This window comes from Hyalella azteca, unplaced genomic scaffold, assembly GCF_000764305.2.
Source record: "Hyalella azteca isolate HAZT.00-mixed unplaced genomic scaffold, Hazt_2.0.2 contig7943, whole genome shotgun sequence".
NCBI classification, from domain to species: Eukaryota; Metazoa; Arthropoda; class Malacostraca; order Amphipoda; family Hyalellidae; genus Hyalella; species Hyalella azteca.
In genome coordinates this window covers 40,158-55,359 of record NW_025938050.1, presented here as the reverse complement: position 1 = coordinate 55,359, position 15,202 = coordinate 40,158, and the positions used below count along the sequence as shown (strand labels likewise).

The 15,202-nt window shown below is 42.8% G+C and overlaps 1 protein-coding gene across 1 annotated transcript in view; it reads left to right on the top strand.

Moving 5' to 3' along the window:
• The window catches only part of LOC108681342 (neurofibromin), a 45,830-nt gene that overhangs the window by 3,295 nt on the left and 27,333 nt on the right, over positions 1-15,202 (top strand). The window contains exons 3-17 of the mRNA XM_047881427.1: positions 199-361; positions 778-889; positions 1,405-1,514; positions 1,958-2,076; positions 4,757-4,885; positions 5,312-5,426; positions 6,280-6,407; positions 8,001-8,191; positions 9,586-9,709; positions 10,083-10,107; positions 12,066-12,286; positions 12,593-12,849; positions 13,177-13,348; positions 13,948-14,087; positions 14,727-14,942. Of these exons, the coding sequence (XP_047737383.1) occupies positions 199-361; positions 778-889; positions 1,405-1,514; positions 1,958-2,076; positions 4,757-4,885; positions 5,312-5,426; positions 6,280-6,407; positions 8,001-8,191; positions 9,586-9,709; positions 10,083-10,107; positions 12,066-12,286; positions 12,593-12,849; positions 13,177-13,348; positions 13,948-14,087; positions 14,727-14,942 (2,222 nt within the window). The remainder of the gene's footprint in view (positions 1-198; positions 362-777; positions 890-1,404; positions 1,515-1,957; positions 2,077-4,756; positions 4,886-5,311; positions 5,427-6,279; positions 6,408-8,000; positions 8,192-9,585; positions 9,710-10,082; positions 10,108-12,065; positions 12,287-12,592; positions 12,850-13,176; positions 13,349-13,947; positions 14,088-14,726; positions 14,943-15,202) is intronic.

Below are 15,202 nucleotides of genomic sequence, written 5' to 3'. Positions count from 1 at the left end.
ATGTTGCTATGATGCACAGTGTGCATGAAAAAGCTTTTCATATAGAAACATTATTAGTTTTCTTAAAAAATTTTGAGAACATTTCAAATGTCTTATCAATGTATTGACTTTTTGAGCAAGCCTATTTGTAGCAATTTTCATCACACAAGTTTCTTATCAATTTTGTAGAACTTAATGAAAGGCTTTGCTTAATTTCAGCGGCCGCATGGCCATGACTATGAGAAGAACTTCTACTACGAGTCGCTGGTCATTGTGCTTGATACACTAGAGAAATGCCTCTCATCGCAGCCCAGGGATGCAATAGGATTTGATGAAGTTGTTAATGTCAAGCTTCTTCTCAGGGAAATATGCCAGTTCATGGGTGTGTAGCTTTAGGTCTTCTGAGTGTTGCATTATAAAACTTTGTTTTGTGTTCATACACCAGTAGGCATTTATATTAAATTTCACTGCTTTGTGAATGCAATGCTTAGTGGTGAAATTACTTATGAACTTGAATTGAATAGGTATATTTTTTAGTCCAAAGATACTCTAATTTATATGCTTTCATAATTATCATGGTTGTAGTTAGATTTGAAGTTCTATATGTCCCTAAATATTCTGGTCATTATTGCACATGAATTTTTATTTCTCTAAATCTCTGCATTTTAATGGTATAATACGGAGTTTAATGCTTGTCGGAGTATGTAGATTATCATTACGTACCTATGTGCAAAGCTTCATCCTACTTTAAATATTAAGGTTCTATTTAGAGATTAAGTCTATGATTGTGCTTTGCAGATATCAGCCATGACTCGCTCATGGCCACTCAAATCAAGAGTTTTGCCTCCAAAGTTCTCTTTGCCTTGAGCATAAACAACTTCAGTGCTGTGTTCAGTCGCATTTCTGCCAGGTAAGCATGCCATTTTCTGTCTTGTGATAAACATTACAGTAGGACGGTAATTCTTTGCTTAACATTAAACTTTGCTGCCAATTTCTAGACGCAAATGTCATCTGCAGTTAGTTGTTATTGTAGAGGTATTTATTAAATTTGAAGAATTATTATGATTGATGTAAGCTTTGATTTAGTATAGGTACCGTACTCAATACAATGGGCATTTTAGGAGAGCCTCATGAGACACATGTTGAATAATATATTCACAAACTTAGCTTTATTGTATGGAGTGACACTTGGAAATGAATGGCCCAGCCATAGTGGCTTAAACTCATGATCTCTCCAATAATCACTGTACAATGCTGTCATAGAGATAGTGCTTGGTTGGTGGATTTATTGTTAGGCTGGTCACCATAATGGCCAATAGTCTGCACTCTAAGTGAATGTGAATGTACTATGGCCAGTTGTGTGCATGCTAAGTAGTCTGTGCTAAGGCTAGTAGACTGCACACTAAGCCTGATGTTGTTTCTAAGACTGCAAGAGCTAAGCACCAGTAACACGGAAGAGAATCTTGACTACAGCGACATCGAGCTGATGCAGTACATCAACATCGATGTCGAGCGGCTTGTCAAACTCCTCAATGGTGAGCTACTCTTTGTTTGTTGTGCATGCAAATAACATTTTAGTGTAGCGGCCCAAGTGCCCATTGCGGCAAAAGTGCCCATAGCGGCCCAAGTGTCCGTATAGCGGCCAATTAAGAGGCCGTAGTAGCCCAAGTGCCGTAGCGGCCCAAGTGCCCGTAGCGGCCTTAATAGTTAATACATGTAGAGCACTAAGTACACATAGCAGCCCGAGTTTAAGTAGTGGCCGAAATACACGTAGTGATCGATTTCTTGCTTGTGATTGAAGAATATACGTCAGTTTTGGGCTGACAGAGTTACAAATTCTAAATTATTTTCGATAGTATGGCAGGAGGCTCTTTGAAAATCGCCCTCCGTATATACGATTGTAACCAATACCTACAATTTAAGAATAATATGACTAAATTGTTTGTTAATAAACTATCGGCGGGTGGATACATTTCAGAAACAAACCAGAAGTTCCGCAGCCTGCGCAAGAACGCGCAGATTGTTCTCATGACCTCCATGGAGCGCGCCATCTGGAACTGGATGGCCACGTACCCTGCAGAGTTTGCCGACCTCCAGGTGGGTGGTGCCTCTAGCCTCATAAAGTAGTGTACGGTAGTATAATTAATAATGGTATGTATGTATAATGAAGTATATTGTTGGACCTCCAGGTGGGTGGTGCCTCTAGCCTCCTTGTATAGTGTAGGATAATTAACAATGGCATGTATGTATAGTGAAGTATATTATTGTGCTGAATATTTATTATTTATTTAGTATTTACCGTATAATATATATTATAGTGAGTTCGATTGAAAACCTGGGCCTATACTTTCAAAACTCGCTAAGTGAACGTAAGTACTTACGCTCTATTTTCTTGTCTATGATTGGTGGATTTTGCTTGAAAGGCCGTCAATGATTGGCTGATGAACTTACAATCTCTTAACTTTTTTTGGAAGAATAGGCCCAGAGCATACATTTTATTAACAATTTTCTTACGTTTTTTTCAATAAGCCAAACAAAATTTCTTGCCGGTGCTCGGAGATAAAAAGCAGGTTACCAAATGACTACTAGAATACGACGTTGCGACTATTCAATATTCATTATCAAGTAGGTGAAGAGTTATTTCAACGCTTAAAATTAAAATTTGTAAATGACATAAGTACATACAAAAAGTATCTCAGATACGGCTCAAAATCGAAAATTAAATGAATCCGAGAATAATTTCAACGTCCTATCGCCGAACTCTACATTTACGAACTCGAAAACTGTGTGCACAGACTAAACCCGACCTTTACTGTCGATATGTCGACGACATTTTCGTCATCGTTCGAGATGAAGATCACATGATGAAGCTGCGCGCGGCTTTAGAACGCAATTCCTTTTTGACGTTCACTTGCGAATTTGGGCAAAATCACAAGTTGCTTTTCTCTACATACTGGTGCAAGACGATAATAATTCGTTCGTCACTAGAGTTTATCGGAAACCTACAGACGTCGGAAAGGTCTTGAACGAAGAAAGCGAATGTACCCAGCGCTACAAAATCAGTACCAAACGCGCACTCGATCATACATCGCATCGAGCATTCAAGACCTGTACATCCGCTCGTGACTTGAAAACTGAACTCCGAACTTGCAAGCAAATTCTCGTTAACAACGGTTTGCAAACAAAACTATGTACACAGATATTTCAAATTTTCGAGCACTTTAAAACCGAACAGATGAATCCACATCAAGAGGTTGCGTCACCTGAGTTTACTATCAAAATCAGATGAACAGCGGCCATAGGCCAGACGAATAAGTCCTTAGTTCACTTGTGCAAAATAACATAAGCTGCACAATATTAAGTGACCAAATGAAACTCTCGATTTACTACAGAAACAAAAAGATCAAGAATTTAATTATGAAAAATAATCCATGTAAAAAGTCCGGACCGCCGCAAGAAACCAATATCGTTTACAAATTTTCCTGCTTGAAAGAAGGTTGTAGACTTCTCCAAAATGTAAATTACATCGGTTTGACAAGCACGACATTGAGCCGCAGCCTCACATGCCATCTGCAAGCTGGAGGACCAAAGAATCGTATGCGGGAGGCCCACAACGAGACCATCACCCGTGCCACGTTGGAGGCCTGCACCAGCATCGTCATGCGGTGCCCCCCGACACTACGAGACTGTCCATAGCGGAGGCTCTCATTATCAATGACGAGTCTCTTGCTATCAATTTGCAAAGCGCCGGATTCGTCAGGACGTTGAAATTATTCTCAGATTAATTTTATTTTTTTAACCGTATCAAGATGCTTTCTGTATGAACTTATGTCATTTTCAAATTTAAATTTTAAGCGTTGTAATAACTCTTCACCTGCTTGATAATGAATATTGAATATTCGAAACATCGTATTCCAGTAAAATGTCATTTGGTAACTTGCTTGTGATCTCCAAGCACTAGCAAGAAATTTAGTTCGGCTTATTGAAAAGAAAAACAATAAGAAAATTGTTAAGAAAAGTATGCTCTGGTCTTCAATGGAACCTGCATAAATGAAGAACTTCTGCCTAACTACACTAAAACATTATAGTGTACAGAATTATAGCGTTGAAGATTAGGTCATGGTTGGACAGTCAGTGATTCATGCAATGCAATATGTTGGTTTGTTTCCAGGAGGTCTTGAGATAGAACTTTTGTCGTAATCTATGTATATATTTAATGCTAAACGCGCCCCCCGCTATATTTGTTTGTTCAGTAGTGGGTATAACCTGCCCTGCATTGCGCATTTAAAACTGCGTAATTGATATTCGCGTTAACGGTCTGCGGAGTAATGCTGTTTCTAGTGATTAGAATAACTGACACCTGTGTTCCCTGTCGGAGAAGTAACGATGTGAGGGTGAATGAAATAAATGATATCTGTGTTACCAGTGTGATTAGTAACGATGTATGGGGAATACAATAAATAATACCTGCGTTACCAGTACGAGAAGTAACGCTGTTTATGGTTATAAGAATAATTGACATCTGCGTTACCAGTGTGAGAAGTAACGATGTGAGGGGGAATAGAATAATTGATACCTGTGTTACCAGTGAGATAAGTAAAGATATGAAGGGGAATAGAATAATCAATACCTGCATTACCAGTGTAATAAGTAACGATGTGAGGGGGAATAGAATAATAGATACCTGTGTTACCAGCGTGATAAAAAACGATATGAAGGGGAATAGAATAATCAATACCTGCATTACCAGTGTAATAAGTAACGCTGTCCATGTCAGAAATGTCGCAACGAGGAGCTGGCCAAGTGCTGCGAGTTCCTCTTCGAGTGTCTCGACTCCTTCAACGAGAACAGCAAGAAGCGGGCGCAGGTCTGGCCCCTGCAGATCATCCTGCTGGTGCTCTGCCCGGTCAGTGGTCTAGCCACCGTATCCATCTGGCCTTGGCCTACCCTGCCTTGTCCATCCTTCCGTGTCCATCCTGCCTAATCCTGTTGTGTCCATTCTGCCTTGTCCTGACTTGCCCTGTCTTCTCCATCCTGACTCGTCCTATCTTGTCCATCCTGCTTTGTCCTGTTTTGTTCAAACTGCCTTACTATGCTTTGTCCATCCAGATCCTGTCTTGTCCATACTGCCTTGTACTTTCTTGTCCATACTGCCTTACTATGCCTTGTCCATCCTGTCTTGTCCATACCGCCTTGCCCTGTTTTGTCCATCCTGCCTTGTCAATCCTTGCCAGGCTCACTTTTAGTTGTGCCGAATATGTTGGAATAATTGTAGTTTTGATAACAAACTGATGTTGTCCGCTGACTGATATTGTTAATGTTTGTGAGGCAGAAGGTACTGGAGGAGGTGGTGAACGCAGACGCGGGGGCGCCGTGCTCCGTGCGACATCACAAGAAGAAGATGTTCATCGAACAGCTCAAGAAGGCGCTAGTGCCTCACGCGGCCAGTGGGTGATGTGATGTGATGAGTGGTGATGTGATGCGTAGTGATGTAATGATGTGGTGATGTAATGCGTAGTGATGTAATGATGTGGTGACGTGATGCGACAGATGCGTAATGATGTAATGCGTAGGATGTAATGTGTGGTGATGGTTTTGTGATGTGCCTGGGGTGTTTGTTGCAAAGGGTTCAGGAAAACATTGAATTAGTGATGATCTCCAATTCCCTTACAACCATCCTAATCCACCTTTTTTATATAACCTTTTATTTATATTGAAGTATGTACAGTGAGAGAAGAGACCAGTGCAAAACTGAGGTACGGGGTCCACTTTACCTTGAATGAATTAGTATTAGTTTGCATGCCTTTAACCAGTCTATAAACAAAAGAAAATTATATATGATGAACTTAAGGAGTGCACTCACTAAATGCCTAATTATGACAGAAATTCAAGAACTTTTGCATGGTTTGGTCAGTGAATCATTTTCATGACCAGTTAGTTTCCTTACAATTTCTACGCTGATTTATAGTTCTAGTTTAATTTCATACTTTGACTTTACACGTCGTGCCTTCAGGGAAGGGGAGCTTGCATGGACTCCTGGTAGGAAAATAGTAGTTATTTGCAGGAACATTAAAAGAAGCTTCCCATGACTGTGTTGGTGATGTGAATTTGTGCTCTGACGGTGATGCGAGTTTATGATGTGATGGTGATACGGTTTTATGTTATGATACGGGATCATGCTGTTATAGTGATACTCGTTATTTTAGTGATACAGGTTTATACTACGATAATCATACGGTTTGTGCTGTGTTAGTGATACAGGTTTATGCTTTGATAGTGATAAGCGTTATTTTGCTGCAGGCAAGCACATGACGGAGGCGGCAGCGGTGACGGGCGTCAAGCTCTGCAAGCTCGCCACCTACATCAACACCAACGACTCCAACAACGTGGTCTTCCAGTTGGTGCAGTGCATCATCAACGACCTGAAGGTAGGTGACCTCCATGTCGTGCTGATGCTCATGTCGTGTTACAGGTCGTGTTCCTGATGTACCTATGGAGCATAGACATGGAGGCCGTGTTGGTTGCCATGTCCATGTCGTGCTGATGCTCATGTCGTGTTACAGGTCGTGTTCCTGATGTACCTATGGAGCATAGACATGGAGGCCGTGCTGGTTGCCATGTCGTGCTTCGCGCTGCTGTGTGAGGAGGCTGACATACGCTGTGTATGGGACGAAGTCACGGCCACTGTAACCTACCTGCTACCAAACTACCACGTCTACCAGGAGCTGGCAGCTGCATCTACCATCCCCACCACTGGTAGAGACTCTACTTCATGTTATACTACTGTCATCTACCACTGTCTTCCACTACACTTGAACCATCAGACTACGACTCGTGCTACCATTAACCTTACTAATAACGTGTTATGATTACCAAATACTTTAATTACTTATTTACGTTAGTCTGGAATAACCCGACTGGTCTGTCACGTACATGTAAATTAATGATATGCAGATAAATAGTAAGAAATATAAACTTCTCAAGCTAAGCAATGCTGTTGCCTTAAACAGATGAAAGAACTTTTACTTAACCTGATGGCATTAGCTTGAGAAAAAAAACGTATACGTGGCAGGCTTTAGTGAATTATTCAATAGAAAGAATAAGTTAAGTTCAACTCTTGAGCTCGCTGCTCTTTCCTCGTATACCAACTTCAAATATCACTTGTGTTCCCTAAATCCTGAACTTGTGTTCTTCCCTCACGCCCTTTACTCACGTCATCTAATCACGCTCGTTATGCTCACGCTCGTTATTTTTACTACATGCAGCGTCTCAGGATTCTCGTGTACTGAGTCAGCAATATCAGCAGTCAGGTGAGTCCGTACACTGTAACTAGCGAGCCCTACACTGTAACTAGTGAGCCCTGCACCTTAACAACCGCAACTAGCGAGATGTATGCAGGAACTAATGAGCCGATTACTGTTACTATAGTTACAGTAACGCTTCTGCCAGTCTTTCCTATGTATCTATACATTATTTATCTTCTTGAGTAAATTTTTTTTTTTGTGTTATTTTCAGAAGATGCATGAATTTTCTTGTTCTGCAGAATGTCAATAGCGACAGACTGTACCTTCACTCGGTAGTCTGATCACATGGGTTAAGCATTTTCCGTTGTATGTGCCGAGGTCCAGCAGCTCTGCAGTACACTAATAACTCTGTATGTCCTGAGGTCCAGCAGCTCTGCAGTACCTGTCTCTTATACACATCTAGATGTGTATAAGAGACAGGTGCATCATCAACGACCTGAAGGTAGGTGACCACATCCTACATCAACACCGAGGACTCCAGCTGATGCAGTCCAGAAATCTTCTTTAATCAGCAATGTATTAATTTTCCATCATGTATTCAACAATCATTTATTCATGTCTCGCCACAAGCTATGATATCCTCGAGCTATTTATTTACCGTCTTGATCATTATCATCAGGGACTTGTATGTCTCGTATTACTATCATTACCGTATAAATATCAATTATGTTGATGCTCATAATCATTACCATATCAATGTCATATTCATTGATGCAGGTGGTGCTGTTCAACCCTGCCAAGCCCTTCACCAGAGGCCAGGTCTTCATATGTCAAGACGTCGACCTCATGATCGACTGCTTCGTGTCGCTCTTCAGAATAAACCCACACAACAACGAGGCTCTCAAAGTCTGCCTCAACTCTAACTCACCTTCACACTACCACTTCGTGCTCATCAGCTCCCTCTACCGGTGAGTGGCTGCGTGTAATTCCGTTTTCTGATCCGTTTTTGGCGACAAAATTTGGTAGCTCGCGTAGTAGACGCGAGAAGTGGTAGTCACAAACGAAAGAAATATAGCTCAGTACTCAGCAGTGAGGGGCAGAGAGCGTATTTTTTTCGACGAAAACGTGAAGTCACGGACGGACGGACAGACAGACAGATGGACGGACGGACGGGCATGGCTAGCACAATAACGCCTTTTTTTCATAAACGAGAAAATGCGCTAAAAAGGGAGAAAGAAAAGGTCAAAATTGCTGCTGTCTACAAAGGGTTTTTCTACAACGCGAAAACGTCGGGGCCATATGGGTAGATGGCAGATGGGGAGAGATGCCGTGTATAGTCTAGGATGACTTACACGGGGCAAGTGCTGCTTTGGGGTGCACCTTTCCCCTAATAAGTTGCATGTGAATGAACTGATGTGGCTCTGCCGCAGCTGACCGGCAGCTTCGTTGTAACTGTCTCCTAACGTAAACTGGGCTAGAGGTTGGAAATAAGGTAAAAAATGATTCGTCAGAGAAAATCAAATTTTTTTACTGCTAGTGGGACATATTCTGGAGGTTTATGCACCTCTCTAAACGCTTTGAAACATTTGTATTTGAAACCAGAGGTTTACTGATTGCAGCTTTTTTCATAGAATCCAGAGCTGTGAAGCTCTCGGCCAAAGTCTTTATGGAAACTGGGTTTAATAGGTGTCCATTGAGGTCTGCAGTAATTTTAACAGCCGTGGTCTTTTGATTGTTCCTCACAATTCGATTTAGTTACCGACGATCTCCCTCAGGACAATTTGAACCTTCGGTCAGACCTGTGCTTTGCTGATGACGGTTTTCCTTCTCTTTCAAAAGCAGTCATTACTTTTGAGACGGTACCTCTATAAACGTCGAGCATTCGGGAAGTTTCTGTCACACTAACACCTGCCATACTGGCACTTACAATTTTGAGGTCGAGGTTAGCCATTTATAGGTTATAGGTTAGGTTATAGGCACAAAACGTTACTAAAAATATTTGTGTCAGGATAAAATATCAATTAGCAGCAATAATAAACAATAAAAGATGAAAAAATATCACGTTTTATATGTCACGTTTTTTTATGTTATATATAATATGTTCAAAAATTACGATATCAAAATATAGGGCGTTTCCCTTATTTTTTCCAACCCCTGCATATAAATATTCATATGAAGCTTCTTAATGTGACCGCAGCACTCTCTCTGAAGATGCTCTATAAATGCCTGCTATCTCATTCGAAGTCGTGCTAAAGCCTCCGGATTGAAAATTGCAGAACATGTCTTACACCGTACGAATCAACAATAGTAATGATAATATGTAATAACATATCAGCCTTTATAGCATGGCTGTATTTTCCAGGATTATCACGCAGCCGCGTCTGCCGTGGTGGCCGCAGATCGACCTCGTCTACGGCAAGTCGAGCGAACTGCGCGCCATGTTCACGGACACGCTCAATAAAGTCACGCAGGCGCGCATGATCCAAGTGGGTGAAGCATGCCTTATTATCCTTATTAAGGGTTTCGGACGTAGCAGTCCAGGGCCTATACTTTCAAAAACAGTTAAGAGATTGTAAGCTCATCAGCCAATCATTGACGGCCTTTCAAGCAAAATCCACCAATCATAGACAAGAAAGTAGAGCGTTAGTACTTACGTTCACTTATCGAGTTTTGAAAGTATGGCCCCAGGAGACGTTGTAGTCCCAAACCACGCTGGGACTCCGCCTCAGTGTTCCTCCTCCCTCGGCCGCGGCAGGCAAGTCGTGTCAGGGGCCAGTCCATGACTACCGTGCATCTGCCCTCAGTTGGGCCAGCTGATGCACGATGCTGTTGCTTGCTTCTTGCCGCCGCATGGTGCAGGTGCGTGGTGCAGCGCATGGTGCAGGTGCGTGGTGCAGCGCATGGTGCAGGTGCGCGTTACACGGCATTTGTGTTGACTAGCAATTCGTGTAATTTTTTTACCAGTGTCAATTGCACCCTTAAGAATAAAAAGTGTTTTGACATAAGGAACTCAGCACGAGTGAGAGTAGCATAGCCAATACACTTGCGTGTGTATTAGCGTGCCCTAACGTGTAACCCGCGTGACGTGTTAAGGCCCGTTTACACGCCGTGTTAAGGCCCGTTTACACTCGGTTTCACTGTCTGTGAAACCGCGCTCTTCGAACATTAAATGCTGCATGGTTAGACGTCAGTGAGGATGGATGCATCCGAATATATGCTTTGGGCCATTGTTCTCGGGTGTGTTGATGTTATAACATTCATGGTCTCTATAGGCACTGTCTCTTATACACATCTAGATGTGTATAAGAGACAGGGAATAGATAGAGAGATTGGGCGATCAAGTTTCCAGAATGTGTTTTCCCCCCTTATGCCGCAATGGACTAACCCTCTTGGAGCTGCCTCGGTATATGACCATATTTGGTAATGCCGTGTTTCTCGCACGTTGATTGGCTGACGGCTAACGCTGGCGACCATATTGCAAACGTTGAGCAAATTCCAAGTAAAATGATATACATGTATATGAGCTATGAAATAATACTTCTGACATTTTAAAAATCAACGACGAGTACACTAATGAAAAACTTATGTTTTTTAGTCCCATACGCATAAGTTCTGCGAAAATCCATTAGAATTATTCTATACAGTAGATTTACATCAATTTTGCTTTATACTAGATTGAGCCATAGATTGAACGGTTCCGTCAAAAACCTAAAAGTTATAGTTCAAAGCAATACATATATTTTGTACAAATTGTAATGTTTCTCGGTTTTATAACTTATGCCGCAGAGAAAACATGGAGGTTATTCCCCACACAATAGCAGGACGGAGCCAGTGTTGTCAGCTTTTTTTCTTGACGAGAATACCAGATTGTCTAGCTCAAAATATCAGGAATATACCAGAAATTAATTTGTTCAAAAATAGAATAATACCTCCAAATTTATTGAAACTATTCGTCAGAAACGTTGGTTAGAAAAAGGAAAAAAAACTATTCTATGTACTGTGCATTTATCTGGCTTGACGATAATCAGCCAAATTGAACACGTTATATTTTTTCCCTCTGTTTGGAACATTTAGACACTTTTCTTTCCCTGTGTTTGATTACATTGGCACTTTTTCCTTTTTTTAACACATTGTGGCACTTCTTTCCCTATCGCTCAACATGAGCAAGCCACGGAAACAGGTCATCTGCGTTTTGTTTATTTCCGTACATGCTTGCATATTACATTAATCTAACATTTCGGGTCTGATCACTTTGTTGCGGCTGAGCAGATAGATTTTGGTCCGAATAAGTGTCTCCAGTACCTTAGTTGAAATTTAATTTCGTTGCTTGTTTCTCACATTGATGACTTGTGTAAACACTCGCTCCATGAGTGCATTGGAGACAGGTCAAAGTAGACAAGTGATGCAGTAGGCAGCCAGTTCCATGAATGGATGATGATTTTCAAGATCAGTGAAATATTGAATGGCACCCCAGAATTCAAGTAGCACTCTAGAATTCAAAACCACCAAACAGAAACGGTGAAGCTTGCGTCACAGAGATCGGTTCGACAACCTCACTCGTCCTAGGCCATATCATCACTGATTGGTAATCAATCAAGGATCGTCACTCTCGTGCTTATATTGCACTAAGCACTTTTGTTAAATGTTAATAATTAGATTGGGGTTATTTCATCAAGCGGTAAACTTGCGGTTTTAAAAATGNTCTAGCAGCTCTGCAGTACACTAATAACTCTGTATGTCCCGAGGTCTAGCAGCTCTGCAGTACACTAATAACTCTGTATGTCCCGAGGTCTAGCAGCTCTGCAGTACACTAATAACTCTGTATGTCCCGAGGTCGAGCAGCTCTGCAGAAGAGGATCACAGCTCTGCTACGTAAGATCGAGAAGTGCACCCCTGGGGTACTGCAGGCGTGGGAGGACACCTTCATCAACTGGGAGAGTCTGACCAAGCAACTCACGTCGCACCCGCGCACCAAACTCGAGGACGGACAGATCGCTGAGACCTTCCACCGCTCTGTTGCTAAGAGGAGGGCGTCCCATCAGAGCTCTGAGCACGAGCTGGAGGTGTGTGGTGTGTGTAGTGTGTGGTGTGTAGTACACATATAGGGCGTGTTGCAGGTGCTCTATGACCTGCGTGTTGCAGGCGCTCTATGACCGGCGTGTTGCAGGTACTCTATGACCTGCGTGTTGCAGGTGCTCTATGACTTGCGTGTTGCAGGTGCTCTATGACCTGCGTGTTGCAGGTGCTCTATGACCTGCATGTTGCAGGTACTCTATGACCTGCGTGTTGCAGGTGCTCTATGACTTGCGTGTTGCAGGAGCTCTATGACCTGCGTGTTGCAGGAGCTCTATATGACCTGCGTGTTACAGGTCATCGACCAGGTCAACGAGTGGGCCAACATGACGGGGTTTCTGTGCGCCCTGGGGGGCGTGTGTCTCATGGGCAAGTCCCCTTCGTCCCGGCCCCCCCACCTCGGTCTCCACGGGGCAGCCGGTCTGGGGGCGCCGCTCCTTGGGTGCCTCTCGGGGTCCCCGGCCTCCGTGGCCGCCGCGTCCGAGGCCGCAGCCAAAAAGGCCATCCTGCCTGCGGCCACCAGCCAGGACATGCAATACTGTCCAGTCACGCAGTGAGTCACGCAGCACTGCTCAGTCACGCAGTGAGTCGCGCAGCACTGCACAGTCCGGTAGTATAGCGTCGTTTGGAAGATTATTCAAATCTGCCTAAGTACACGTAGCGGCCGATGCCTCGCCTGTGATTGGTGGGTGAAAAGCTCTCACTGATTAGCTGACGGGGTGATGAACTAGTAACTATTTTAATACTACGGGCCCTGGTTCATTGGGCATCAGTGGCACAATTATTGTGCCCTCATGCCCCAGATTCACACATGACTCATCATGCCCCCATGCCCCAGGTTCGTGGGGCACACATGACTCATCATGCCCCCATGCCCCAGGTTCGTGGGGCACCTGCTGAAGCTGCTGGTGTGCAACAACGAGCGCTTTGGCCCGCAGATCCAGAAGCACGTTAAGGAGCTCGTCGGCCACGAGATGTCGCCCCTCCTTTACCCCAGCCTCTTCGACCAAATTAAACTCATTGTTGATAAATTCTTCGACCAACAAACTCAGGTTCGGGCAAATTTAATATATTTTGATGAACAAGTTCTATTAACTTTTGCTCGGGTCAATACAGTTCATTATTAGTCATTTTGACTTTGAAGAAATTCAATTATATTTTGCATACTGCAAACACATTTTGCAAATGCTACTGAAACACTGTAGACATTCAAGTAAGATTTGCAAAATCTTGAAAAAATATCTTATGAACTTAACGATGTGCTCGGAATCAGCTTCGGAACGAACGATTTATGAGTTGTCTTGCGTTTAAAATTGTTGCTCGTTGTTTATTTTGAAGCATTTAACCATTTATATGCCGTTTGTATTAACGTCATTGATGAAATGTCTTGTATATGGACTTATGATTGTATATGAAGCCGCGTAACCCTAGAGTTTGCAGTGACTTTTGAATTTTAGAGAGAAATGAATACAACATTTATTGTCCACATCACTATGAAGATTATAATATATTGCCCTGCAACATCAACCATGATGTTGCAGGTTGTGGTGAGCGATGTGAACACCATTTTATTGACCACACCACAATATTTTGCAGGTTGTGGTGAGCGATGTGAACACCATTTTATTGACCACATCACAATATTTTGCAGGTTGTGGTGAGCGATGTGAACACCATGTTCATCGACCACATCATCTTCATCATGAAGAACGTGCTGGAGAACAAGAGTGACCAGCCATCAGAACATCTCGGCGTCACCTCCATAGAGCCCCTCATGCTCGCCATCGTCAGGTATATAAATGCCTTCGTTTTCTGCCCATACGAGCCTACAGAAGCATATGTTATCATACAGAAGCATACGTTTTATATACGTTTTCTGCCCATACAGAAACATAAAAGTTTTCTAAACACACGAGTTCCCTCAAAAGAGATTTGGTTTAACCATTCGCGGCAGCTCATTTTTATTGTTTAACCCACTCCTTTGTAAAATATTCAATCATTATTATCCCAATCTTGATGTTATTTCAGCTTCAATGCTCCGAGTATCGTTGGTAAGCTATGGCACAACCAACTGAAAAATTTATTTGCTGTGCAACATTATTCCCTTGCTACTCTAGTCCAAATTGGCAGTTATTGACTTTTAAGTTAAAAATTGGTTACCATCTGCCAAGCTTTGCACATTGCACACAAAACCTCAGTTCGAGCGCATATTACGGAAGCTCTTCATTACGGGGGTGTAGTTCTAGTTATGGTGGTTTATATACATTCGAGATTGATATAGTCTGGTACCTTGATCAGTTTCATAACACCAGGGAAATATTAGAGGAAAATCTAGGATCAATTTTTTAGATTCAATATATTAAATGCACTTGTTTTTATGTACTCCTTTTGAATTCCAGCCTGGAGTCCTGAGATTTTTGTGTTGTGCAGATACGTGCGGCATCTTGAGATGACTGTGCTGACGCTGCACATCAAGACGAAGCTGTGCCAGCTGGTGGAGGTCATGATGCAGCGTCGGGACGACCTCGCCTTCAGGCAGGAGATGAAATTCCGCAACAAAATGGTCGAGTACCTCACCGACTGGGTCATGGGCAACTCCCACCAGATCGCGCCCCCAGGACCCATAGACCAGGCCACAGTCTCGGGGTGAGTCTCTATTGGTCATGGGCAACTCCCACCAGATCGCGCCCCCGGGGCCCATAGACCAGGCCACAGTCTCGGGGTGAGTCTCTATTGGTCATGGGCAACTCCCACCAGATTACACCCTAAGGGCCCATAGACCAGGCCAGTCTAGGGATCACTACCAGTAGGCCATCGGAAACTCAAATCAAATTTGCAAACTGTTCTTGACTGCTAGTAAGTAATAGGTCCAGAATATTGTGTTTTCTTGTTGGCCCCCGAACTTG